At 52.3% G+C, this 24,235-nt stretch overlaps 11 protein-coding genes across 11 annotated transcripts; 9 read left to right on the forward strand and 2 right to left on the reverse strand.

Annotated features, from left to right (window-relative positions):
• The first annotated feature begins 174 nt into the window (after positions 1-174).
• Positions 175-1,923, forward strand: V1518DRAFT_408206 (uncharacterized protein). The gene is made up of 4 exons (XM_066902068.1): positions 175-1,073; positions 1,129-1,284; positions 1,334-1,661; positions 1,712-1,923. The coding sequence occupies exons 1-4, from the start codon at positions 275-277 to the stop codon at positions 1,842-1,844; spliced, it is 1,416 nt and encodes a 471-aa protein (XP_066761699.1). The 5' UTR covers positions 175-274; the 3' UTR covers positions 1,845-1,923.
• A 33-nt stretch (positions 1,924-1,956) lies between these two features.
• On the forward strand, positions 1,957-4,000 carry V1518DRAFT_408209 (mitochondrial inner membrane protein-domain-containing protein). Its single transcript, XM_066902069.1, has 2 exons — positions 1,957-2,157; positions 2,213-4,000. Exons 1-2 carry the CDS (start codon positions 2,077-2,079, stop codon positions 3,926-3,928), a joined length of 1,797 nt encoding a protein of 598 aa, XP_066761700.1. The 5' UTR covers positions 1,957-2,076; the 3' UTR covers positions 3,929-4,000.
• Positions 4,001-4,074: 74 nt separating this feature from the next.
• Positions 4,075-5,559, forward strand: V1518DRAFT_408211 (Dihydroorotate dehydrogenase-domain-containing protein). Its single transcript, XM_066902070.1, has one exon. It carries the CDS (start codon positions 4,125-4,127, stop codon positions 5,445-5,447), a length of 1,323 nt encoding a protein of 440 aa, XP_066761701.1. The 5' UTR covers positions 4,075-4,124; the 3' UTR covers positions 5,448-5,559.
• A 618-nt stretch (positions 5,560-6,177) lies between these two features.
• Positions 6,178-8,580, forward strand: V1518DRAFT_402704 (uncharacterized protein; the record flags this gene model as incomplete). Its single annotated transcript, XM_066901841.1, has 4 exons — positions 6,178-8,049; positions 8,088-8,234; positions 8,295-8,449; positions 8,490-8,580. The coding sequence occupies 4 exons, from the start codon at positions 6,178-6,180 to the stop codon at positions 8,578-8,580; spliced, it is 2,265 nt and encodes a 754-aa protein (XP_066761702.1).
• A 739-nt stretch (positions 8,581-9,319) lies between these two features.
• Positions 9,320-11,190, forward strand: V1518DRAFT_408216 (uncharacterized protein). The gene is made up of 3 exons (XM_066902071.1): positions 9,320-9,882; positions 9,935-10,487; positions 10,545-11,190. Exons 1-3 carry the CDS (start codon positions 9,343-9,345, stop codon positions 11,105-11,107), a joined length of 1,656 nt encoding a protein of 551 aa, XP_066761703.1. The 5' UTR covers positions 9,320-9,342; the 3' UTR covers positions 11,108-11,190.
• Positions 11,191-12,516: 1,326 nt separating this feature from the next.
• V1518DRAFT_402706 (uncharacterized protein) lies at positions 12,517-14,446 on the forward strand (the record flags this gene model as incomplete). Its single annotated transcript, XM_066901842.1, has 3 exons — positions 12,517-13,125; positions 13,183-13,723; positions 13,776-14,446. 3 exons carry the CDS (start codon positions 12,517-12,519, stop codon positions 14,444-14,446), a joined length of 1,821 nt encoding a protein of 606 aa, XP_066761704.1.
• A 2,762-nt stretch (positions 14,447-17,208) lies between these two features.
• Positions 17,209-19,557, forward strand: V1518DRAFT_408221 (PRMT5 arginine-N-methyltransferase-domain-containing protein). The gene is made up of 2 exons (XM_066902072.1): positions 17,209-18,705; positions 18,755-19,557. Exons 1-2 carry the CDS (start codon positions 17,247-17,249, stop codon positions 19,420-19,422), a joined length of 2,127 nt encoding a protein of 708 aa, XP_066761705.1. The 5' UTR covers positions 17,209-17,246; the 3' UTR covers positions 19,423-19,557.
• On the forward strand, positions 19,558-20,567 carry V1518DRAFT_430238 (hTAFII28-like protein conserved region-domain-containing protein). Its single transcript, XM_066906171.1, has 2 exons — positions 19,558-20,195; positions 20,249-20,567. The coding sequence occupies exons 1-2, from the start codon at positions 19,688-19,690 to the stop codon at positions 20,428-20,430; spliced, it is 690 nt and encodes a 229-aa protein (XP_066761706.1). The 5' UTR covers positions 19,558-19,687; the 3' UTR covers positions 20,431-20,567.
• On the reverse strand, positions 20,527-21,999 carry V1518DRAFT_408226 (SEP domain-containing protein). Its single transcript, XM_066902073.1, has 5 exons — positions 21,638-21,999; positions 21,219-21,548; positions 21,104-21,165; positions 20,860-21,043; positions 20,527-20,805 (listed from the first exon to the last, which is right to left on the reverse strand). The coding sequence occupies exons 1-5, from the start codon at positions 21,670-21,672 to the stop codon at positions 20,664-20,666; spliced, it is 753 nt and encodes a 250-aa protein (XP_066761707.1). The 5' UTR covers positions 21,673-21,999; the 3' UTR covers positions 20,527-20,663.
• Positions 21,882-22,573, forward strand: V1518DRAFT_453053 (uncharacterized protein). The gene is made up of 2 exons (XM_066906528.1): positions 21,882-22,263; positions 22,323-22,573. Exons 1-2 carry the CDS (start codon positions 22,083-22,085, stop codon positions 22,505-22,507), a joined length of 366 nt encoding a protein of 121 aa, XP_066761708.1. The 5' UTR covers positions 21,882-22,082; the 3' UTR covers positions 22,508-22,573.
• V1518DRAFT_408233 (SEN2 subunit of the tRNA splicing endonuclease-like protein) lies at positions 22,534-24,198 on the reverse strand. The gene is made up of 2 exons (XM_066902074.1): positions 24,038-24,198; positions 22,534-23,826 (listed from the first exon to the last, which is right to left on the reverse strand). The coding sequence occupies exon 2, from the start codon at positions 23,806-23,808 to the stop codon at positions 22,666-22,668; it is 1,143 nt and encodes a 380-aa protein (XP_066761709.1). The 5' UTR covers positions 23,809-23,826; positions 24,038-24,198; the 3' UTR covers positions 22,534-22,665.
• Between the last annotated feature and the right edge of the window lie 37 nt (positions 24,199-24,235).

Below are 24,235 nucleotides of genomic sequence, written 5' to 3' on the forward strand. Positions count from 1 at the left end.
CATTCATTAGGTCAATACTACCTAGATCAGACTCATCTGCGACACTCGCATTCTGTACATGGAGATCTGCTATCGGAACGCGTAGTTGCATAACAGAACCATTAACTAATTAGTAGTGAGGCTCGCTAACTAAATGTGTAGTTGACTTTAGCGGTTCACTAAAGTTTGTGCAGATTCCCAACGGCCCAACCAACCACCTTTTTGTGTGCAGCATCATCTCGTGTTCGCGCCCCGGCAAGTAGTGTACGTCAGAGCAGCAACGACCGGTTAAAGCATGATAGCTCGGCACGCGTACGTCATATTAAGTCAATGCCCCTCATCAACAACTGTTGGGCTTAACGCCTTTCGTTACTGCAAATCTGTCAACGCCATCTGGAAGTTTACAGCCCCTCGATGTATGAGCACGAAGGACAATGGAAGCAAGAGCGACAGCACCGACGAGCACAGCAAGGACGACGGTAGCAAGGGTGACGGCAACAGCAGTCCTAACTCTTTGCAACCCCCTGAGCAGAAATCGCCGAAGACAAAGACGACAATAAAAGCGACGAAATCAGACCGAAGCCGCGTGCGAGAGATGTTTCCCGATATTTATGCCACGCCGTCGGCAGCCTCTGAGCTGAAGGGCTTGCCTCTGGACAACAGCCCGCCTAAAGGAAAGTCACGACCAACGAAGGAGGATCTGGTTGCGCTTGCCAGGATTTTACGGCGAGAGTTTGGGAAACCGACCTCTGCTCGCGAAGACCGCAAGATTGGCCAGCAAAACATCAGCGAGCTTATGATGCTGCTTCTGAATCGAGATAATAGCACTTTCATGGAGCCACCACTGGACGCAATGAGGGAGCTTCAGGAACTGATTGAGCTTGAGCGACAAAAGCCGGAAGTCGCGACAGAGCAGCGGTCTGAAGATCACACAGAAGAAGTCACGGAGGAAGACTACTTCCCCGAGTTTGCAAAGCGGCAAGATATCGACGGGAAGCCTGTTCCTCTCGACCCGCTTGAACAACTTTTAACGCTACTTGAAATTGAAGAGGAGAAATATGATCGGATAAATGTTGCCGCCTGGAAATTGCCACGTAAGTTTCGGCTTGGGCATGTGAAATGAGTGGTTCTGATGACTTCCGCCTTCAGAAACACCACCGACTCGAGTTTTATACTACTCGACCATGTCGCATACTTTACAAAAAAGCGACTTCGTGAGAATTTTGAAACAGGAACTGCACACAGACGACAGCAATATGAATGCTGCAGAAATCGATGCTCTCGTCAAATACCTTGATTTCGAATGTTGGTAACCACCAACCTTTGTTTCATGACCGGCTTCTGACAATTTTAGTTTTCTGCAGGCGGGACACCAACTTCGTGCGACGAAGAGGCTACTATTTACGATTTGCGGATGAGACGCGCGCTGAGCAATTTTGCCGCGTCATGCTGAAAGCTAAACTGCACGGCGAGTCGCTGGTTCCCGACTACACTTCACTTCAGGAAGAGAACGAAGTGTTGAATTACGTGGAATCTCAATATGGCATGCACATCGCGCCAGGACGTACCGTCTTGGTAGCCGACATACCACGAGGCATTGAGGTTGACGACCTCCTTGATCATATAGGAGACACTTTCGAACTGGACGGGCCGCCTAAGCAAGCCATCATCTCAGTACCGACGTAAGTCTTGATGCATTGTGATGACATGTCCACTGACTGACCATGTCCAGATTGCCGAGAGAATCGAGATACTTGGTGCGCCTCAAGTCGGCATCTGAGGCGTATCGACTTATTCTGCGGTTTCATAAGCGCGGCTGGGATGACAACAGCAGCGTCGGAGCCGACATACAGCTGCTCGTGTAAATAATTGTAAGATTAAACTGTTGGAGTAGTGGGGAAGTCCCGGGTTAGGGCACGCTAGAGATTGCCCATTGGCTGGCCGAAGTCGTCCGCGTCTCGAGAACTACTTGGGTCACGGGAAATCTGAAGGCCCGCAGTACTCGTTTCCGCACGCGGTCTTCTTCGTCTCTGCGCATCTTCTTCAGAAAGCATTGATCGCAGTCGAGAACTCTGCTCCCGAGTGCCACGACGAATCATGCTCCGCATCACGGCTAGGTCCCTCCGCAGCGGGCAGTTCCGCGCTCTGCAGCCGACGTCGCGACTCTTCAGCTACTCGGTACGGTCACTGCGGTGGGCAGTCGAAGCGTGTGGTTTACTGATCCATTTGACAGATTGTCCGACGGGATGTGAAAAATACTCCACCATCGTCAGTTCCAAAGGAGCCCGCGGCTCCTGGGAGTCCCATCGAGAACCCCACGCCAGTGACACCGTCGACACCGACCGTCGCTCCTGCTGAGGTTGCCGCCCAGGCCACCGCTGCGATCCCCCCGCCTCCCCCGCCCAAGAAGAAGCGCCGTTTCCGCAATTTCCTGCTCACCTTAATGGTTCTTGGCACTGCACTCTACGGTGGTGGCGCCTACGCTTCGCTCAACAACGACAACTTTCACGACTTTTTCACGGAATTTGTCCCATTCGGTGAGGAGCTTGTGATGCTCATCGAGGAGCGTGAGTTCCAGCGCCGTTTTCCTAATGCGGGCCGGAAGCCTCTTGAGGAGGACTCATCTTCGCGCGTCACGGTGCAACGCGGCGGCGCGACGTGGAAGCTTATGGGTGACGAGTACAAGGGCCCAAGCTCTGGTCCGCATATGTCTGCAGTAGCCAAGGTTGAGCCGGTGAAGGAGACAGTGGTGGTTCCAGCACCGGCACCTCTTCCTGCCGCCATGACCGGCGGTGCTGTGTCTACCACTTTGCCCGAGCCGCTCGTTATCAAAGAAGCGGTCATGCCGAAGCTGCCGAAGTTCGTCTTCGACGGTACGATCGACCCGGCTCTGGAGGGCGTCGTCAAGGCGATCAATACACTGTTTACGGCCTTGAGCAAGACTGGCACTGCCGGTCCCGAGGAGCTTGCGGGTTTGGCTGCCAGCTTGGGCGAGGTGTCTGGCCGATTTGTCACGGTCAAGGAGAAGTATGAGGCTGATCTTCAGCAGGCGCTTCTCACGCAGGTCTCCGTCCTTGCTGCGCAAGCCGAGACTGCCGCGCTTGAGACGCAGAAGCAGGTTTCTGCAGTGGATGAGAAGTGGAAGGAGGGGTTCTTCGCCGAACGTCAACGCATACTTGCGACCTACAAGAAGCGTCTTGCTAACGAGCTCAAGAAGTTCACGGCGATCTACACGACGAAGATTAAGAATGAGGTCATGGCCGCCAATGCGGAGAAGGATATCGAGATTTCGAAGCAGGTCGTCGAGAAGGTCGAGGCTGAACGGGCAGCTCGCCTGTCCCAGATGGCCGAGATCAAGGCTGCGTTCGAGGACATTGTCAGTCTATCACACGAGGCCGACAAATTGCTGGAGGTCTCGGAGCGTACTGCAGACTTGCAGCTCGCGTTGGGCTCGTTGACCAACGCGCTAATGTCGCCGTACCCGGTTCCTCTTGGCCCGATTATTCAGCGCATCAAGGCTGCATCGGAGGGTGATGAGCTCATCCTGAAGGCTCTGTCTGCCGTCCCACAGTCGTCCTACGCCGGCGTCTTGTCACACGCACAGCTCGCGGCGCAGTTCAAGCTCATCGCGCCCGAGATCCGCAAGGTTAGTCTCGCGCCGGTCGACGCCGGTGTGGCGGGCTTCGCGGGCTCGTGGTTGCTGTCGAAGCTGCTGTGGAAGAAGGAGGGCAAGCCCGTCGGCACTGATGTGGAGTCTGTTCTCGCGCGCGCGGAGTCTGCGCTACTGGAGGGACAAGTCGAGGAAGCTGTCCGGGAAGTGAACACGCTGAATGGCTGGCGAAAGAAGCTTGCGGAGGACTGGCTCGCTGAGGGCCGCCGGCGCAGCGAGGTCGAGTTTTTGGCACAGGTGCTGAGCGAGGAGGGCAAAATCTGGCAGTACAAGCTCTAGAGGAAAGAGAACATAAGCAGGAGATCTATCATTGTGTAGTCATCGATAAAATGCATCTCAGTTTCTCTGTTGTATCTCCAGATGCGGAAAGGGTTAGGGGGCTACCTGTGCGAATCATCGTGCTCGAGGACACATCCCGACGAGCAACGCAATTCCACTCGCAACGACGCGGTGAACAGCTGCCGTATCCACATAAATGAGTTCAAGAGTCGGGTCTTTCGTCCGTGCGGGCACTCGTCCGTCGCTGGGCGGTCGGTCTACGATGTGGAAGCAACACGCGACACCGCTGCGAACCCTCTTCAATGCCCGACCACCGCCAAACAGGTTCCTGAGCGGTGTGCGCAGCACCGTGATTGTTGTCGGTCTCGGTCTCGGCGCGTACTACCTCTCCGACTCGCGTGCGGCCGCATACAGGTATTTCTTCGTACCAGTACTGCGGTGGACGACAGACGCCGAGACGGCACACGAGCTTGCGATCAAGGCGCTCAAGGCGGGCATCACGCCGGTCGACCGGTCGCGCGATGTGGTCGACCCCGCGCTCGAGGCCGAGGTGTTTGGACAGACATTGCTGTCGCCTGTGGGACTTGCGGCGGGATTCGATAAGAACGGCGAGGCAATTGATTCACTGTTCGACCTGGGGTTCTCCTATGTCGAGGTCGGATCCATCACCCCGAAGCCCCAGGTGGGAAACCCCAAACCGCGGTTTTTCAGGCTGCCAAAGGATGACGCCGCAATCAACCGTTACGGATTCAACTCAGACGGACACTTGAAGGTCGCGACCCGTCTCCGGCTACGTCTGCACGCGTTCCTGTCGAGCAACCCGGAGTCGTGGCCAGTCAACCACGCCTTTCGTGCTGGCCGTATGTTAGGTGTGAACCTGGGAAAGAACAAGACTGGAAACGAGATCGAGGACTACATCGAGGGTGTGCAGACCATGGGTAACTACGCTGACGTGCTGATTATCAACATCTCGAGCCCGAACACGCCCGGATTGCGAGATATGCAGAGCGAGGCAAAACTTGGTGGGCTCTTGAGCGCCGTGATCAAGGCGCGCGATGGACTGTCAACGCCACAGAAGCCTCCTATTTGCGTTAAGATCGCTCCGGATCTCACGGAGTTGGAAGTGGTCGCCATTGCAGAGATTGTCAAGAAGTCCGGCATCGACGGCGTGATTGTGTCCAACACAACTATCACTCGCCCCGCGTCACTGAAGTCACCAAAAGCGCTCTCCTCCGAGGTTGGCGGCCTGTCCGGCCCGCCCGTCAAGGAACCCGCTCTACACACGCTGCGTACTTTGCGGAGAGCGATTGGTCCGGATTTCACTCTGATCGGGTGCGGGGGTATTTCGTCCGGCAAGGACGCGATCGAGTTTGCCAAGGCCGGTGCGAGCTTTGTGCAGGCGCTCACCGCGTTTGCATATGATGGACCTGGATTCCCCAGTAAACTGCGCGAGGAGATCAAGACTGAGCTTGCGGGGCGGAAGTGGAAGGACCTTGTGAACGCGGACTACCCTTCATAAGCATGCTGTGTATTTTGAATTTCGCACTCCAGTGATGTAGTTGGTTACTAGAATAAAATCCATCCATCTATACGGCGATTCTAAAGTGCTTTTTCTTATCGCTATTCTCCTGTGATTTTCAAATTTGAGACGCGTCGAGAATGCACTACCGTGACTCCATTACTTCACGGTGCGGCTTAGGTGCTGCAGCTTGATCGCGCGTGGCGGTTCGCCGAATTCTATACTCAAGTGAGCGCAATTCTTACTAGTTCATAGAGGGCGCAGCGAAGATCCGAAGAGTTTTACGATTCATTTGACGATTAGCATCACGGAGTAGTATACCGCGAATACCGAAGGGAAGCATATTCGTGCGTTCGCGTGCGAGGCGATATAATATTGCGTCGGACGCGTAAGGAATGCAGTTTAAGATGGCCCGAACTCTGAGCACTCTTCGATACAGAGACTACGATGGTATATTTTGAGATGAATCTGACAACTTTTTGTATTTACTATACCATCTGATTCGCACCAATATACGAACTACTCTGAAACTCTATGCTCCTGTGTCGTGCTACGCGATGCCACTCACCACGTCAGTCCGATTGTCAACGACACCACGCACATATTTCTTCCCTTACTTCCGGCGCACAGCCTTTCGCTTTTATCTTTTTCTTCCTCAAACACGCTCCGCTGCTCGGTTGCAGCTCCCCAGTGTGCAGTGTTCGTGCTTCGTTGTCGCCATTCGTCTACAATGCCATACGATCTCCACCTCCTGCCGACCCGGCGGTCTCGAAGCAAGCGATTCCGCTTGTTCTCTTATGCTCCTGTCGATGGTATCATGCTCCCGCCAGCTTATCCGTCTTCGCTGGCGGTGGCTGCCGCGACATTTGCTCTGTATGGTGCTGCCATAGATACTGACGAGCAAGGTTTCCAAGCACCCACCTCTCTGGCCGCACGCACTACTTTCGCCGCCCATTCTCGCACATCAGCTTTGAAGCGCGGCGGTATCCCTGCCAGGTCCACGCGTTTCACCCCCCCGTCGTCCTGCACTCGGGCTACCAAGGCGCCTACTGCTATCCCTTCGTCACTGACCCCGTCCTCACTCAATCCTCGTCCTTGCGTCTGCCCCGTGCGTCCTATTGTGAAAGCGACCGTTGCTACTCCGGAGTTGATTCCGTTGCCGCTCCCTTCTTGTCCTCCAGTTTCTTCGTCCGTGCCTAACGCTGCTTTGAGAACCAATCAAGTCGCCATCAGCCATCACCCCATCGCACTGGACTCAGTCGAGTCGGACGTTACTACCCCGTGCCTAATCCCTGTTAAGGTCGCTCCTCGCGTCGCTGTGACCGTCCCCACCCCCGTTGTGTGGAATACTTCCCCACCGACCTCCTCTCCTGTTCTCCGCGCCATCTCTGTGAATGCTAGTCGCGCAGCAGCTATCGACCTTTCTGCTTCAATTCCTGTTTCAATTTCTTTGCTTTCCAAAGTCGCCGAGGTCCCTGTTGATGCTGTCCTTGTTCCGCGTCCTGTTTCCACGTCGTCTCTGTGTACCGCCCCCATAGTGCCGAAGACGTTTATTATGACTGCCTCAACCACCGATGTTGTTCCGGAAGCTCTGACCGTCCAGGTTTCACGTCCTTTCGCAAGACCGCGCATCTCTGATACTGTAGCGGCTGTCATTACTGTCCCCAAGAGCTGCCCTGTTCCCCCCTCTGCTGATATTATCGCTGATGTCACTACTACTGTTCTGGAGGACCTGGCGACCCTTGTTCGTGTCAGAGAGACGCGGAGACTCCGCTTCGCGTCTCGAGTTCGCCGCGCTGTTCGACATTTTGATTCAGCTATTGATAGGCAGCGATCAGAGAGTGCCGGCCTTGCAGTCCTCTACGTTTCTGATCTCCTCCTGGGTACCATCTCCCCTCTTCCGTCAGTTCACACGCCTGTGCCATCCGTTGATGCTCCTGCCATCGCGGCTTCTACTATCGTTGTCCCTGACGCTGCTGCATTCAGCATCGTTGCTTCCGCCATCGTCGATCCTGCTACTACGGCTTCTGCTGTCCCTGCCCCTGTTCTGACAACTATCCCAGTGCCCGAGCCGCTTTCTGCTCCCGTGAGTAGAGAATGCGTCTGCACTGTATACCAGACCGCGAGTTTACTACACGGCGACTTCTCGACCCGCTGTGCTGGTGCGTGCGATAGGACTGGGCCAAACCTGTGTGGGGATTTGCGGCCGCCGCGGCTTCAGGTGCGCAAGTCTCCGGTTGCTGATGCGCGCGACCCTCGTCAAGAAGATGCCCAACGCATGTATCTGCTCGTGCCGTTGTTGATATGCCTGCGTATTTCTCCATCCGTCCCCCTATCCAGAACTCTTCCCAGCGATCAAAGAGAGCTGTTCCCGTCGTCATCCCGGTTACTGTTTCTTCCGCGCCTTCGACTGCTTTCGATACACAGCGCGAGTTCGGCTTTGATCCATGTTGCGAGCCACCGACTGCCGTTTGTGAGACTGAGCCACTATGTCCAGCTCCTTCCATCCTTACAATCGTTACTGTTGCTATCGAACAGCTGTTGGCGACCGCTGTTCCAGTTCGACCATAGCGCAGGCAATGCTAATGGGTTCGAGTTCGCAGTGCGTTTTAGCGTAACGGTACTGTCGTCGGTTCAGAGAATGTTATCCCCATCGATACTGTTGTCTCCGCTGCCGTTGCTCCCGCCGCCACCTTCTCTGCACCTTTGCCCGTCATTTTCGACCATTGGCATGACGAACCCACTAGCGTTCTTGAAGCGCAACCGACGCGCAGATGGCGCTTGGCGGTACCTGTTCACCGCGCGCTTCTTCGTCGTTGTTTTGTGGTCGATGAACAGTGATCGCAGAATGTCGTTTCGCCCGCCGCTTCAAATTCCGCAGCTACTTTGTCCCCCGCCGTGATCGTCCCCACCGCCGTTTCCGACGCTGCCGTGTCTGCTATCGGTTTTCCTATCGTCTCCCCTGTCATCGTATTTTTGCATGGCCGTCACTGCTGCCGCCCGTGTGTCCGATCCTGTCTGATAATAGCTACTGTTGGGCAGTCTGCGGCAAAGTGTTTCGGTCGAGGTGCTGGGGTCGGCGTTGGTGCTCATCGCAGGGGGTCTGACCTTAGCAACGCCGATTGCCTTGTGAGATATGCGAATTGTTTTTCAGGTATTCGGTTTGGCTGTTGATAATCGCGGCGACGTTTGTCGCTAATCTGTTTTGGCCGATTGGATGCATTGTGTTGCTTCTTTGTTTGTGTTTGGCGTTTGTCTGGCTGATACCAGCACCGCTCTGAGATACCGCTGGTGACTTTTCAATGGTGCGCTTGCGCTACAGGCGGCAACACAATTAGGTTCTGATTTCTCTGGCTTCTGCAGGAGAAATCCTCTTATCGTGGATCTATATCCAGGGACTCCACGTATTGAGAGGAGGCGATTGTCTTTGCCACGTTTCTCCTATCAGCGTCGCTTGACAGCGGTCATGGGTAATTAGAGGAGGAGAGTCGGTGAGATGAGGAAGGGCATGAAGGAAGGTGTTTTGGATATTTTTGGTGACTGGTCTGGGGGTGCTGGGTCTTGTGTGTAGGGTTGGTAAGGGAGAGAGGATAGCCGCCTCTGTACTGCTGTAACTATTAGTAAGGGGCATCCGCCGGATACAATATCAAATTTATTTCATTGCAAAAAAATCTCATTAGCACAGACTACCCACCGTAGGCACAGTATTTGATGCATTGGCCCATCAATGATGGCCTAGTCAAGTCGAAAAGTGCCGCAGTGACTGCACTTCAAGGCTCTGCTCACGCGTAGTGATTTGCAATAGAAGTTACCCGGATCGAATATGACGACAGTTTACGCGCTTTGTAACCCGTTCCCGGCTGTACGCAGATATTCCCACTGCGCCAGCACTTTCATGTCGTTACCGGTAACCACCTCCGGAAGTATTCCGCCGCATATTGACTATGGCGCCATACCATTTTCTATCAGGCGATATCTCATGAATGTGCCGCTGTTCGACGAGGATGTGGAGTTTGATTCAGATGACGAAGACCCTGAGCCTCTGTTGCGCTGGGACACATTTGACGACGCAGACCTCGACCAGATGCTATACTACGAGCGAGTGTTCACTCAGCTGAACAAGCGCATTGATTCGTCTTTTGTTATGCCGGTACAGGTACCGGAGGAAGCAAGCAAGTCGTTGATCGTGCGCGCCATCGAGGCTCACAAGCAGGGCAAGCTGAATACCGATTTGAATAAGCCCAAATGGGCGAATATAAGACGATATTTTACTTCCGCAGAGGCTTTAAGGCGAAGGAGTTCATTTTTGTTGAATCTACCCACGGAGTTGTTGAATATCATTATCAACTTCTACGCCACAAATCGGCAGCTCGGTAATGGATGGCGACAGACCTATAGGGCTATCAACGGTGTTTGCATTGACCTTAATCGGGTGGTAAGCAAGTTGTGTCAGTTATGTATTTATCAGGCAGCTAACGGTCATTGAGGCACAAGCGAAACGCTTTCAGAAGTTGACTCTCAAACGCGCAGAAGACTGCATGCAATTCGTACATCTTCTGCGTAGCTCACACAGCCTGCGTTACTATGTCCGCATACTTGACATCAAGCTCTCCTTTGTCTCGCGCGCGACCATGAACAACTATCGCGCCGCACTTAAAGAGATTCTGCGACTCTGTCCCAACGTGTGCGACCTCTCTGTCCAGTTCGAGCGCGACGGGATCCCGTCTGTCAACTGGGTACACAGAGACACGCCGGATCAACCATCAATTTTTAAGAAAGTTCGGAAGTTGACGGTGTCTAGCACAGACTCGTCGAGTAGCGCACCTGTTTTTTCGTTTGTTTATGGATTTACGAACATAACGCGATTGACACTAACGCGGTTTAATCTGGATCTCGTGCAGCACTCACCAAGACGGTCATTTGAAATGCCAAGTGTGACTTTACTTTCTTTAGAAGACTTGAGCCTTGGGCGTAAAAACATGCCAATTCTGGCTTCGATGTTACCTAATGTCGAAATCCTCGACGCGAGACGTATTCAATGTGAGTCTCTCTGTTTCGAATTTATGATATAGAGGCAGTTGCTAACGTGTAACAAAGACAACATCATGGAATTCATATCTGTCCTACTCTCCATGCCAAATCATAAATTACGAGCAATCTCGTTGTCAAATTGCACCAGAATATGTCGTATGCAGCACATTCCCCGAAAGTTTTGGACCGAACTCGAGCAAATCGAGCTCTTCCGCACAATGCCACTTCATCCTGATTCATTACCAACTGCAATACGCACCGGCATCACGGACATCACCGAACTCCCAAAACTGCGGTGCCTGCATATTGAATTCATACCGCAACGGATATCACTGCTACAATATGATGAGCTCTTTGACGCGCTCAAGATTCTGTGCAATATCTTCGCGCGTCCGGAGAATGCTGGGCCACTTGATGAGCTCGAGATTGAGAAGGCTCCGGAGATTATTATTGACAGCCCTATCGCTGCGTTTGCAGCGTCCGCGGCGCAGGCGCAGGCAGCGACGCATCAGATCATGTGGACAACAGTGGGGGATAAGGTAGTGACACTGATTGACCGAGACAAGCCGCAAGATGAAGCAGCTGCTGAGTATATCAAGTTATTTAGGCATGCATTAGTATATGTTTAGGAGTGTTTTTTGTTGGTAATTAGTAGCTATGTGTAGTATAATTTAATCGGTGTTTGGGTATGTTGATACTCTTCAGATTGAGATTCGTGAGAATTTGTGCTTTCAGTCTCCTTTCACGTCGTTATACGAATTAACTGCAGTGGTATGCGGTCGCAATTTGTCCTTGGCAGAGTGAAGTGTGATATAGTACGTATTTATACATCTTAATACTGCTGCTATACGCATACTTAAAAAATGTGGTAGTGTGCAGTCGTCTGCGGCGCCCTTGTTTGATCGTCAAGTTTGGCATCGCGAGCTGTCGCGGAGTTAAGCCGCACAACAGGTGTCCAGGGCTTGAGCCGCACCTGAGATGGCTCACGCGTCTATCTTGACGTCACATCAGCATCATGATCTTAAACACACAAACGACACGTAGACTCGCCCTCTGGCTATGATTTGTTTTCGCACAAATGCACATTTGTGCATGTACGTCAAATACTAGGGCGCCACGCTGATTCAAGTGAATGAAGATTTTGAATCTGACGAAGGTGACCCTGAACCGTCAGGGTGCAGACGACGATACTGAGTATCGATGTGCTGTTAAATGTAAATGTGTGGCATCTACGCCACGTTCTGTTGTCTGGTCAGTATATATGCACTCGTGAGCCTGTGCAATTATTACCACAGCTCGGTCTGACACTTGCAGACACCAATGAGTGGTGCGCATGGCTAGAAATCTTGAGAGTACCTGTAGATATACGACATAGAGGTTCCTCCGCTAGAGTGAAGTTGGCTTGCCTAACCAGATTTTGAGAATAGTCTAGAATCTCAATCCTAAACGTCAGCAGCACAAGAAATATGATAGATAAGAACTGCACCATGACACATATAGCATAACTGTTGGAGCCCTGCAGCCCGATGGTAAATTTTTCAAATGCCCTCTGTGATCTCTTCCGCAAAAACGTTGTGAACAATAAGGCAAGCTAGTATTTGGTGTCACTCAGTAGATTAGGTTTCAGTTCTACTCTGACAAACGCGAGTCTGCATCTGGTCTGGAAACTGTGGTGAAGAAGAGACACCAGGGTAAGCATAGGAATAGGGTTGTGAAGCTGCCTGTATGTTTGTACTTATAAATAAAGAAATACTGCATTAGATTTAAGCTCATGTGTGCATAATAACGTAGAAAACAAGATCTTGTAGTGTTCGAGATTCATAGTCATATTTCGGCTGGAGGGAGTGAAGGACGGTGTACGCATATTGGGAGGCCGCCCCTGAAACAGTGCTCGCGTTACCAAAATAATGACGCACCCTCCAAACTTCGCTGTACTTCAAACATCACTCCCCGCGAAACAAATTCCTTCATGCCAGCTGCGGCATCCACAAAACGCTCACGAACCGTCCGGACTTCAACAGTAGGAACTACATCTTCAATGACCTCTACTTCACGGAAACGGCGCCGACGGAGAAGTCGCCGCGTCACCCGGCAATTGGGATACTCGACATTGACTGCCTCTGGCGATGACGCGGACGATGGGGATTACGTAAATGACGACGACACGAGCGACAGTAGAGGAGTTGGAAGCGCAGACGAGAGCGAAATTGAAGAGGAGGAGGATGACAGAGCGCGGACGCGGGCGGCGGTGGTGGAGTATGATGGCGAAGCAGGCGATTACGACTCCGATGACGTCCCGATATTGGCGAGGATAATGCAGGCCAAGATTCCATCTACACGCGCGACGAGCAGAAGTGCGCGTAAACAGCGCACCTCAGCAGTGACGACGACAGTGGCGATGACAGAAAAACGCCGTTCTAAGCCTACCGCTGTCGCCAACAACAGCGATAATGGCGCTACTATCGCCGTCGACGCCACCGTCGCATCGACAGGCTCTGATAAGTCCCAGCCATGTTATATCACGGCGCTGCCGACTGAGATTTTACAAAAAATTCTCGACTATGTTGAGCCGGAGACCGACTTGACGAAATTCGAGAAACGAGAATTGGGAGGATATTGTGTTGTCAACCGTGCCTTTCGCGATATCGTATGTTATCCCCTTCTCTACGGAGTCTCATCATGCATCCTAACTCCAAAGGAATAGTTACAACCGCGCTTGTTTGATTCGATCCGCATCACACCGCTCAAGTCGCTTTACCAATTCTCCAATATCCTCGATAGATCTCCCGCGATCAGGCTCTACCCGCGCACGATGCGCATCGAGCTGCAATGCAGTCTGGCCGAGGAATCCAACATGGTCGCGTCCGCTTTGCACAGCACTGTACCGCGCTGCGCGAATCTCAGATCTCTTGAAGTGCTGCTTACCGCGCCGATGGGATTTCAGGTCATATTTCCCTTACTCGGTCGGGATTTTCATGCGCCGTCGGTTGAGAGGCTAGATATTCGACTTGGCACGTTCACATCGTCGTGTATGCAATTTGTCAGCTCTTTTACGCGGCTTAAGTGCGTGCATCTAAATGGGCTCGACTTTCGTCCGCTACTGATCGCGGATAGGGATAAGAAGTTCGCACTTTCGAGTGTAGAAAAGCTGCTTATCTCGAATTCCATTATCGCACAATCTGCGATTGAGCTATTTACATGTGTGTTTCCTTCTATTAGGACAATTTCTATGTTCATATCTAAGGGTATGCATATCCATCTTCGTTCGTATTTCTTGCGCAAAACTAACGAATTTAGGCTCCACTGTTGACTTTCTCACAAAAATGCAAAAAAGCTGCCCCAATCTCCGCGAACTAAATGTATACCGTTGCGGGAACGTGGCCTCGACAAGCACGACAACAGTGGCAAAGTCACACTCACACAACCGCGCCGCGCCGTTCCGTCTTCCGGCGGCGCTATGGTCGCAGCTCAGCACGATTCGACTTCTTTTTTGTTGCAGCGGGAGCGCGAGCCTTTCCCCGCTAGTGTTTCCCCCGGTGGAGGCGGAGAGCGAAGCGGCGGTGGTTGAGTGGAAGCTGGAGAAGTTGGTTGTGGTCGAGATGTTCAAGAATTGGCTTGACGCACCACAACTTGACGATATACGCAGCGCGCTTACGCGGATGGCCACTAAATTCAACACCCCGCGCCCGCCGCTCATATCTGCGACTACCAGCTCTTCTCCGTCATTATCAACCCCACGGCCATCCTTCGACGCCGAAATAATCTTTCGCACAGCGATGGAACCACACGCTAAAACCATCGACGACGCATTCGACGAGAACTTGTTTCTCGAAAAGATCCGGAGTATGCAGAACTGTAACGTCGAAGCTCTGCGCACGGTGCACGACGAACTCAAGGGCTCTAAAGCGCTCACCATCTGGGACCGTTATAATGATGATGTACATGATTACAGTAGATATGTTTACTAAATGGTTTTTGGGCTTCTTGGTGTTATATTGGCGAAATTGGTGTGTTTGAATAGTCACGGGTTTTATATGATCTCCGATATATATTCCTCATTTATAATACTGTGCAACATCTAATTGACCTCCTCTACTACAGGAACCCTAACCTACGAGCACAAACATGGTTCATGCAAAGTTTCCAAAAACTAGAAAATATCCGGATAATGAGAATGGCATGAACATGGTTCATACCTAGTTAAAGCTTCAGCTGTTTCCAAAAACACACGACGACTAAACCGCGCAGGCGTGCCATCCGCCTCTACCCACGCAGCTGTCGGAACCCCTCTTTGGAGCACTCTGCAACTACGGAATCTCGCAATCATTTTAAGTCCACAGTGTCCTGTCGCTCGGTAGCGCCGCGCAGCTACATTAGAACACATAGGCAAACCAGGAGCGTCGCTGAGGGACAACCTCAGCCCAGACAGAGCGGCCCTGTGCACCGTCCAGGCATACGGACAGACAAGAACCAAAGACGCAATGCGAAGAGAACTTTGACACGAGACAATTCAGCCTCGGTCCTGCCGCTACCCCTAACGAGGACGAGGCCGCCCGTAGTAGTCCCGACGCGCCCGCTGGAAGGGCCCGACGACGCTCCAAGTTCACTGCGTATCAGTTGGCCGTCATGCGCGGGCAGGTCCCCAAGGATTGAACAGATAGGAACCACAAGAAAGTGAAAGCTCGATCCGCAATTACAGAGGCCTAGATTCAACAGGAGACGTAAATGCTAAACTGTCATACATGCCCATGCCAGTCCCCGCCAGATCGCCGCTGTCTTATCAGTTTGCCAGTGTGTAAATCCGCCTGACCTGCGCTTGCTAGTAAGAACCGCGGATCCGCCCTAGCGGTATTTTTGAGAAAACTCCAACTAAAAAAAGCAGGTGTTGGCACGAAGCCTCCCACGAAGCTAAGCTCACGATAAATCGCTTGCCTAGAGATCCAGGCGCATGACGGAGCATGCTACCGCAAGCCGGGGGCAGAGGGTGATCTCGAAAGCTGGGGCCGCCACAGTCAGAACGCCCTGAGCTTCCCTGTCTGTAAGTCTGGAATAGCACATTTATCAGACTCTCGATACCGGTATGAGTAGGGGGTACAGAGTCCGTGTAAGGTGAGCATGCTTGGGATTCGTATAGAGAAGAGTCTCTAGGCAATTCGACAGCCCGGAAAGAACGAGACAACTGTCTGTAAATCAGCCAGCAGGGTTTCCAGTCCCTGGTGAACGGCGCAAGAAGTTATGACGGAGCACAGGACTTCGGGGCTGGCGCGTGCATTCCTGACATATAAGACGAAGACTGAATCGAACCCGCGAACTGCCAATCCAAGGACATCATTCATGCAAAAGAAAGGCGCCTGTGTGCTCAAAACACCTGTACCCCCAACCGACTAAAGGAACTAGGCGTCCGCCTGGTTGGAACACAACGAAACATGCACGGCTAGCATACACGGCTGTAGTGCAGAGGCTTCGAGACGACAAGGGCGCTGGAGCTTGGGCGGATGTCATATAGATAGCAAAAGGCAAAATGACGAGTAGACGACCAACGAAAGAGGAGTGTTCGCGCCCTGACGAAGCCAGTCCGGGAAAGCCATCTTGGTCCATTCAACCAAAGGCGAACAATGACATGGCATGGTCGACATCTTCGAGCTGGCGCGAGCTTTCCTGATGTATATCAATAGCTGCAAACACAAGTCAAACGTCGGTCGTCGCCGCCCGCTTGTCGCGTTGTTGGACATCTTTTTCACCGCTCTTAGCTTGCCGCTCGAGTTGCACATCTCGCGTTTCAAACCCTTCCCGCGGCACTTCCCACCACGGGTGGCACTCTGACAGCTATGAGTTCTAGTCCATCGAAGACACTTAGAAGCCAAAGACGATCCTCTCGCAGCCACGAATTGGTGTTCACCTAGGATCTGCCGTTTCAGACATCACACGATCGGTATTGACAGACCAACGACTCAGCCAGAGACTGACAGCAAAGTGACGACTGCTGCCACTGTCAAGTGCACCCTAAGCCATTATAAAGAGACAACCGGACAAGCAAACCTGATCAGAGTGGTTAAAACGAATTCCATGATAACCAAATAAGCACCCAAACAGACCTGATTAGAAAGGGTTAAAGACGAGGGTTTACACACAGCGCTGACAACCAGCCTCCTCAGCAACGGATTCGCGATCGGTCGAGTCCCTCTTGAGCTAATCTGCAGTTTGCCGCAACGCGTTGCCCGCCGCGCTTTCGCACAACGGGATCCAAAGGGACTAGAGGCTTTCCGCGTGCGCGGACAGTCAAGGCCATCTCGTACACACGCACGCGGGGACTGGTGCCTGCAGAGAAACTGCATCATCTGTGTATAGGGTGCGGCCAGATCGGCACGCGGACGGACCCGAGCGGGTATAGGACTGCCAGCCGACTTGAAGACAGCGTCTGAAGCACAGGGATGAACGGCAACACACAGCGACAGACGACAGACGAGCGGCTCTGGATAGATCGGAGGAAGCAATGTGGGCTGGAAAGGAAGAGAAGAGAAGCGATCGGGAAGGTCGCGAGTCCTGCATTGTTGCCCTGTGCCTCAATCAGGTGACGCGCAGCGTCGCACGACGCGTAGTGATGTGCTAGACGCGTAGTCGACGCGTCGCGCGGCTGAAGCCCTAGCCTTAGACGGACAACGGCTTTGTTTTGCGGCGCAGCACGTGCACGGAACCTTCCGTGAACGCAATCTGACGCGTCGCGTCAATTCCGTGTTTCTTCCTTCCTTCTCACTCCTCTCACTACCTATGCAGATGCCAGGTGTCGTGGGCGCACCCAGCGCTGGCTCTGACGAGTCTGTTGTCAGCTGTACCGTGTCGCGAACACCAAAGTCTACCCACGTACTCTCCATCGGTGTGCAGCTCGACCGCTCGCGTGAGATCACAGACCTCTCGAGTTCTGTTCTTGCCTCTATCGGCGATGGTTACGACACTGTTGCGCTTTCAATCACAAATACCCACTTCCGCACGCGTTTATCGAAGATATTTGAACTTGTCGACGTTGCGCCGCCCCGCAAGGTCACGCTCAACTTGGACGATGTTGCGGTGTGGCCCAACCAAGCGTACTCGCGGTACGTGATTGGTCTCGCGTCACGATACCTGGAAATCGACAGTAGTGACCCATACTTCCGAGAGATTTCATTGCAGGTCATGATCGCCGAGTTGTCTTATGCCCATTTTTGCGGGATCACTCATGTCGTCGTCTCGGGGCCGCAACGGAGAACTGCTACCGCGCTCTACGCGCAGAGCATTCGTCGCGCAATGGCCGCCGTGCCGTTCGTGAACATTCTCGTGCATATGCCCATGGCTGAAATTTCTGGTCCAGATGGAAATGTCGATCGGATGTCTATTTGGGACGTCTGGAATTCCATCCGAACATTATGCGATTACTCCACCCGACTTTCTATTGCCTTGCAGCTACCCGAGAAGCTTCCGTCGCAGGTTGTCATCTCTCGGTGGTTTGCAGAGCCTGTGAAGTTGCTATTCATTTCTTCGCGGATTTTTGTCGAAAATTCAAAAGGATTCCCGGTACTCACTAAAGCACACCAATTTTTCTTGTATAAGTTCTTCAAGCTGAAGATGTTCATGATTGTGCAGAACGCACATTCAAAGAAAAAGATACTGCCGTCCCTCCCTTCCTCTGCGTCTTCCAACATGTCTGCGACCTCCGACCAAGCATTTTTACTCTATCTGCGACACCTTCACGAGGTTGCTCCAGATCCGACGGCGATGGAGAAGTTCGCTAGTGGCTACTACGACTATCTGCAGAATCCTCTACAACCGTTGAAGGATAACTTGGAAAGTCTAACGTATGAGACATTTGAGAAGGATCCTGTCAAGTACTCGCAGTACGAGATGGCTATCTTCAAGGCGCTGATTACGAAGAGCCGGAGTGGCGTCAAACCTATCGTGGTTGTGATTGCCGGGGCTGGACGAGGGCCACTGGTTGACTGTGCTCTTCGAGCTTCATCTAAAGCCGACGTTTCAATATTTGTATATGCTGTCGAGAAGAACCCGAATGCGTTTGTCTTCCTACAACAACGGCTACAGAAAGACTGGAAATCAGACGTTGAGCTCGTGCAGACAGACATGCGCTTATGGAACCCAGATCGTGCAGTTGATATCATTGTCAGCGAGCTTCTTGGCAGCTTTGGTGACAATGAATTGTCTCCAGAGTGTCTGGATGGCATCCAGCATGTCCTCAAGGGTATGACTAGTATTTCTCCGCGCTGAGAGCCGATAGCTAATGGCTTTAGACGATGGCATTATGATACCGCAGTCCTACTCCTCGCACTTTATTCCTGCCATGTCGTCGAAATTATACAGCACCATCAAGGAACGCACTCAAAAATTCGCCTCTGAAACACCTTACGTCGTTCTCCTGCAGTCGTTCGACCTTCTTGGAGGCGAGATCCACAAAGCTTGGCAATTCAGCCACCCTGTGCGTAGAGACAAGAAGAGGATTTCGATGTACGACACCCATGGTGTTCAGGTCTTAAACCAAGCCGATTCTTGGAATAACCATAATGAGCGATTTTCAAAGGGATGTTTCACCGTCGAAACGAGGGGCGTGATGCACGGTTTTGTTGGTTATTTCGAGGCAGTGCTATACGGGGACGTCGAACTATCTACCCGACCGGACACGATCAACCAAAAGTCGCGAAACATGGTGTCTTGGTTCCCGATTTGGTTCCCAATTTCAACACCACTATATGTGCCCGACAATTCCGAAATCGAGATTGAGATCTGGCGAGTCACTGATGACCACAAAGTGTGGTACGAGTGGTCGGTTGAAGCATTCACCATAGCAGCGCCTACCACCGGCCAAAGTCTCACGTCTAACGATCCGTCCGCGCTCCGTGTTCGGATAGGTACGACAGCATTGCATAACGCTGGCGGAGAGCATTCCTCAATGCTGCTGTAATTTCAGTTTGCTTTATGTAGATTTTCTTGGTATGTGTGTATGATGGCTTATGATTGAGACGATGGAGGTGAAGTATACGATAAGATCTGATGATTAACGTATGCTACTAAAAGTATCAAGTTTGGAGACGCAGCTGTAGAGGTAGTTGTCGTCATGCGTCACTGGGACGTCACTCTTTTAGTCTCAAGCACGCTACGCATCACAGTACGTAACTTAGTGTTCACACTCGGCCTGCACCAACACAACAAGAGAGTACACCTACAAAATGGAACACACAGACTTCACTCTAAGCAACGAGAACTTCGGCGTCTTCTTCCCGCTTCCCGAGGATCTCGACGCCGCGATGGACGACCTCGATTTCCCTGACGAGCCCCCCCCCGCTAGCACGGAGGACATGCAGCTCGACATCGAAGCGCTAGAACTAAAGCTCGAAGAAACCAAGGAGCTTGCCGATGACGTGATTGCAGCAGCTGCTGCTGCGCTCGGTGGAGTTGATGGTCTCACTCGTCCAGGACTACAAGCGGATGACGCAGCCGCGGTGGCGGCGCCAAAGAAGGCAGCATCGAGCATGACGCAAGCGGAGTTGCATCAACTTATCTCGTCATTCACGGACGACCAGATGGATCGGTATGAAACATTCCGCCGCGCGAATGTAAACCGCGGCGGTGTGAAGAAGCTCGCAAACGCCGTGCTCGCACAGTCCATTAGCAATAATGTCGCCATCGCGATTTCTGGATTTTCAAAGGTGTTCCTCGGTGAGGTCATTGAGCGAGGTATGCCTTTCCGTCGCATTATTAGAGATACAAAATTCGCTAATTGAGAACAGCCCTCGACGTACAAAAGAGAATGGACCCTCTTGACCCGACGGATCCTTTCGCACGACCGGGACCACTACTACCGATCCACATCAGGGAGGCGTGGCGGTTATACAAAAGGGAGACTGGGCTGGTTCCTGCTGCGCACTGGCGGCGAGCTGGTGGTCAGGGAGATGGGCGGCTGTTTAGATAATTGTGTTATGTGTGTTTGGCGTTACAGGGTCAGCATCGCGTTCTTGAAATGGGTTTTTGTGTAGATGTTGAATCGCGGGTATAGACTACGTCATAGTTAACGAAATTATTGTATAATAATTGAAGAACCGTCCAGATAAAAAATAAGCCAAAGGGAAACGACAGAAAGGAAACACAATACTGAGCAACAAATAGCATAATAGCCAACCCGCCGTCTTCATCTTACCGCCACGTTTATGCGCCTAGTCTGTGGCCGCTTCCGAAGAAACCACCCTGCGAGGCGCTGGGCTGAACAAAGTCCTCGGTCATCCGACGCTCGACACGCACGTCGACGGGTTGGCCCGGGCTAACGTTCAATAGCTGTACTGGCGCGCGACTGTGACACCATGTTAGCCCGTGCAATATTAAAATGGAAACAGTCTATACTTACCCGCTGTTTATAGCACGCAGAACCTCTTGGTTCGCGGGATCATCGTAGCGCATCAGCGCGCCGTTCTCGATGCTGAAGCCGTCCCGCCAGAATGTGAGCGTCCGCGTGACCGACTGCGGCCGCGTCACCTCGGGCTCGACTGTCTCCGGTTGGTCTCCTGCATCCTCGACGCCTAGCATATGTCCTGCAATGGCAGTTAGAAGTCATTCAATCGTGGAAGTGCGCAATAACATTTAGATCGTGCCTCTGCCGCTAAATCGGTTCGGTGCCGGTTCGCTGTGACCTGATGGAGGTGCTCTTCCGCCGCTGCTTTCAGTCAGTCAGTTCTCCAAAATAGTACTAAGCTCATGGTAACCTACCGCTCTGCCTGCTGGAGGATATCTCGCACGAGCCTGCTTCGCTCTGAATTAGGCCCATCCGGATTCTGGACTGCCAACCCCGACTTCTCGCCGCCGGTGAAGAAATCCTCGGGCTGCTGTCGTCCTCCATAGGAATGATAATCATCGTCGTCGTCCGAGGTGGGCTGGTTTGATGGCGAGCGCGAGCCGCGGAAGGCAGACGACGACAAGGACGACGGGCCCCCCGCGGAAGACGATGCGGACTCGGCGTTGTTGATATCCGAAAACGAGCGGAACCGCGACGACGCAGCCGCAGCCCGTCGCGCACGCTCACTGCTGCTGCTGCTATTACTGTGCGACGCGAGGATCAGCTTGTGTAAACTCAATGGAGTGGTGTGGTGATGCGCGGGGAGGATCAGGGAACAATATGGAACACGCACCTCAGATTGCCGCCAAAACCGTGTATGTTGCTCATGGTGCCGGAAATCTGTGTGTTTGTGAAATGTCTATAGTTCTGCAAGTGTCAAGGGGCTATTAGAAATGGGGAAGACGCTGTTGGAGGATATGGAGGCAGGAGGGTGAAGGTGGTGATGGCGGAGAAGATGCAGTTAGAGCTCAGCCGTGGACTCGCACCCGCTTTTGGTGCCTACGCCTTTTATGGGCTCTTTCCACCGCGCTCCTCTCACGCGATGGTACAATCCTGTAGATGCGAATCCGCTGAACTCTGTGCTCTTTTTGGATAGCTGTCTTTCAGTACACACATTTGCTGCTGTGCGGTGGGAAAGCACAAATCCGTCCTTTGCCTACAAGAGATAGAGTTTATAGGTCAATCGAAGAAAGACACGTCGGCCGCCTTCCTGCTCACCGCCACGTTCACCACACACAATGAAACAGCTACTGATCGCGTTGCTACTCCTCGCTCAGGCACCGCTTCTTGCACTGGCGCAGTTTGACTTTTTTGAGCACATGTTCGAGCACTCCGGCCGCGGCGGCGGCGATGGCGGCGGTGGCGGCGAGAACCCGTCTGAGGGCGGGCCGATGTGGTATGAACAGAATTACGAAGCAGGTACGCGACCTTTTGATTACCTTCAGTTCCTAGGATCATAATGTTAATATCTTCAATAGTTGAGTGCAAGGACTTTGTGTGCCAGGACACACTCGCCTGTGTCAAGCGGCCCGTTGATTGTCCCTGCGTGTTCCCTGATTCAGAGGAAAAGTGCATCTTCCCCGACAAGAAGAACTACATCTGCATTTCCAAGAACGGACGGGGATGCGGTTTCGTCGAGAAGGCCTGGAAGGGCGACGTTTAGAAGCATCGCTGCATGTAAATACTGTATGAATAGAAACCAGATGATAATAGACTTAAAATTAGTTGATGCATCATAACTCCGCCCGCCTCGGTTCTACAGCGCCAGGCTCCCCCATATACAAAAGCACAATCCCAAGAAATACAAAACCGTGGGTACACCTAATCCCGGCTTCGGCTTGGCATCCATCGCCGGACCGTCACCTCTCGCACCTTGTATCGTTTTAACAACTCCTCGACCGTCGACCAGTGATCTATAGAATCCGGGACTTCAACATAACACAGCACCAGTGTCTTCTTAACGCCTCCAACAATGCGGTTCACGCCGGAAAGCCATGACCATTCCCGCGTCTGCAACTGGTTCTTCAACTCATCTTGACAAACCGGGATAATGACAACAGCGAATTCTGCGTGTGAAATTGGTGGACCTCGACGATAGAGCAAGTAATCAACACCGAACTTGACGCCATTCCTGATACACCACCCATGAGACCTGTAGTGGTGATACACGACGTAGTTCAAGATGAACGAATTATCGGGTCGCCAGTCAGGCATGATCAGTCCAAGCAGATTAGCCGTCGAAATATGATCACCAGAATAGTCGTCATAAATGTCAATAGCATCGAGTGCGTAAGACAAGAAAAAAGCTTCCTGGAACGTCAACTGCAGATTCTCAAGTCGACGAACTTTTCCTTTGCCATCACGAAGATAGCTGTCTTCTGCCCGCACCACAATTCTCTCAGGAGGAGTCACTTCAGTGCTGTCCTCTGGCTGACTCGAAGTAGCAACAAGCTCAGAATTTTGACCAGTTGCGCCTTCGCCATTCTTGCTCTCCTGGAGTTGCTGCTGTTGCTGCTGCGCGTTCGCCCGTGCAAGCTTAAACTTCTTGCGCACCGCACGTCTCTTCGCCGTTAATTCCTCCGGCGCCTTCTCTTTGCGGATATCATTCACGATATCATCCTTCTCCGCAAGCCTCAACGTCGTCCGCTTCTCCCAGGTCGGGTCACTCCGACTCTGCGTACCTTTCCCAAAAAAGCCGTCCTTCCACAGCCCCATCATGTCTTCTTCAGACGGAACCGAGATCGCCGACACGTACGTGCTCGAGTTGTCAGAGGTCATCTCAAGGAAAGCGGTTACACGACGGTTTCGTCGCTTAAATTTAGCCAGGAGCGGCACAACAATAAGCTGATACATATATTGTGCGACCGAGAGCGGATTGTGCGGGATAAGAGGCGGGAGTGCGACGACTGCCAACGGCAGCGGTCGGGTGTACAACCCCTTCAGCGCTCTTCTCTTGGCCACCATAGCTCTATGACTTTCGCGCTGTCAAACTGTAGTTAGTAGTCAGATACCCGACAAAGATCATGTAGAAGCAGTAGCAATTGTTAAAAGTTCTCTCAGATACCGTTGTAGTCTATTGAGAAATCATGTAGCCTCCATTCCTTGACGGGTCAGGCATACTAAATTGATATCATCTTCGAAAACGAAAATGCCGTGGACTGCAAAGGAGACAAAATAAGAGAAAGATTCGTACCTATTGTGGAAGCGCATGAACCCAGTTGGCGCCCACACGTCGTGCATTGGCAAAAACTTCACCGTGAAATGCTCGAAGTAGTGAGTGAAGTTTGCCAGCGACGAAGACTTTTCTCACGAGCAGTTCTACACAAATATCTGACACGTGATCAAGCCTCTCCCTCACGAGCGCGTTTCCCATATGCTATGTCAGATTAGG

Source organism: Limtongia smithiae (assembly GCF_038497785.1).
Source record: "Limtongia smithiae strain NRRL Y-17922 unplaced genomic scaffold V1518scaffold_1, whole genome shotgun sequence".
NCBI classification, from domain to species: Eukaryota; Fungi; Ascomycota; class Lipomycetes; order Lipomycetales; family Lipomycetaceae; genus Limtongia; species Limtongia smithiae.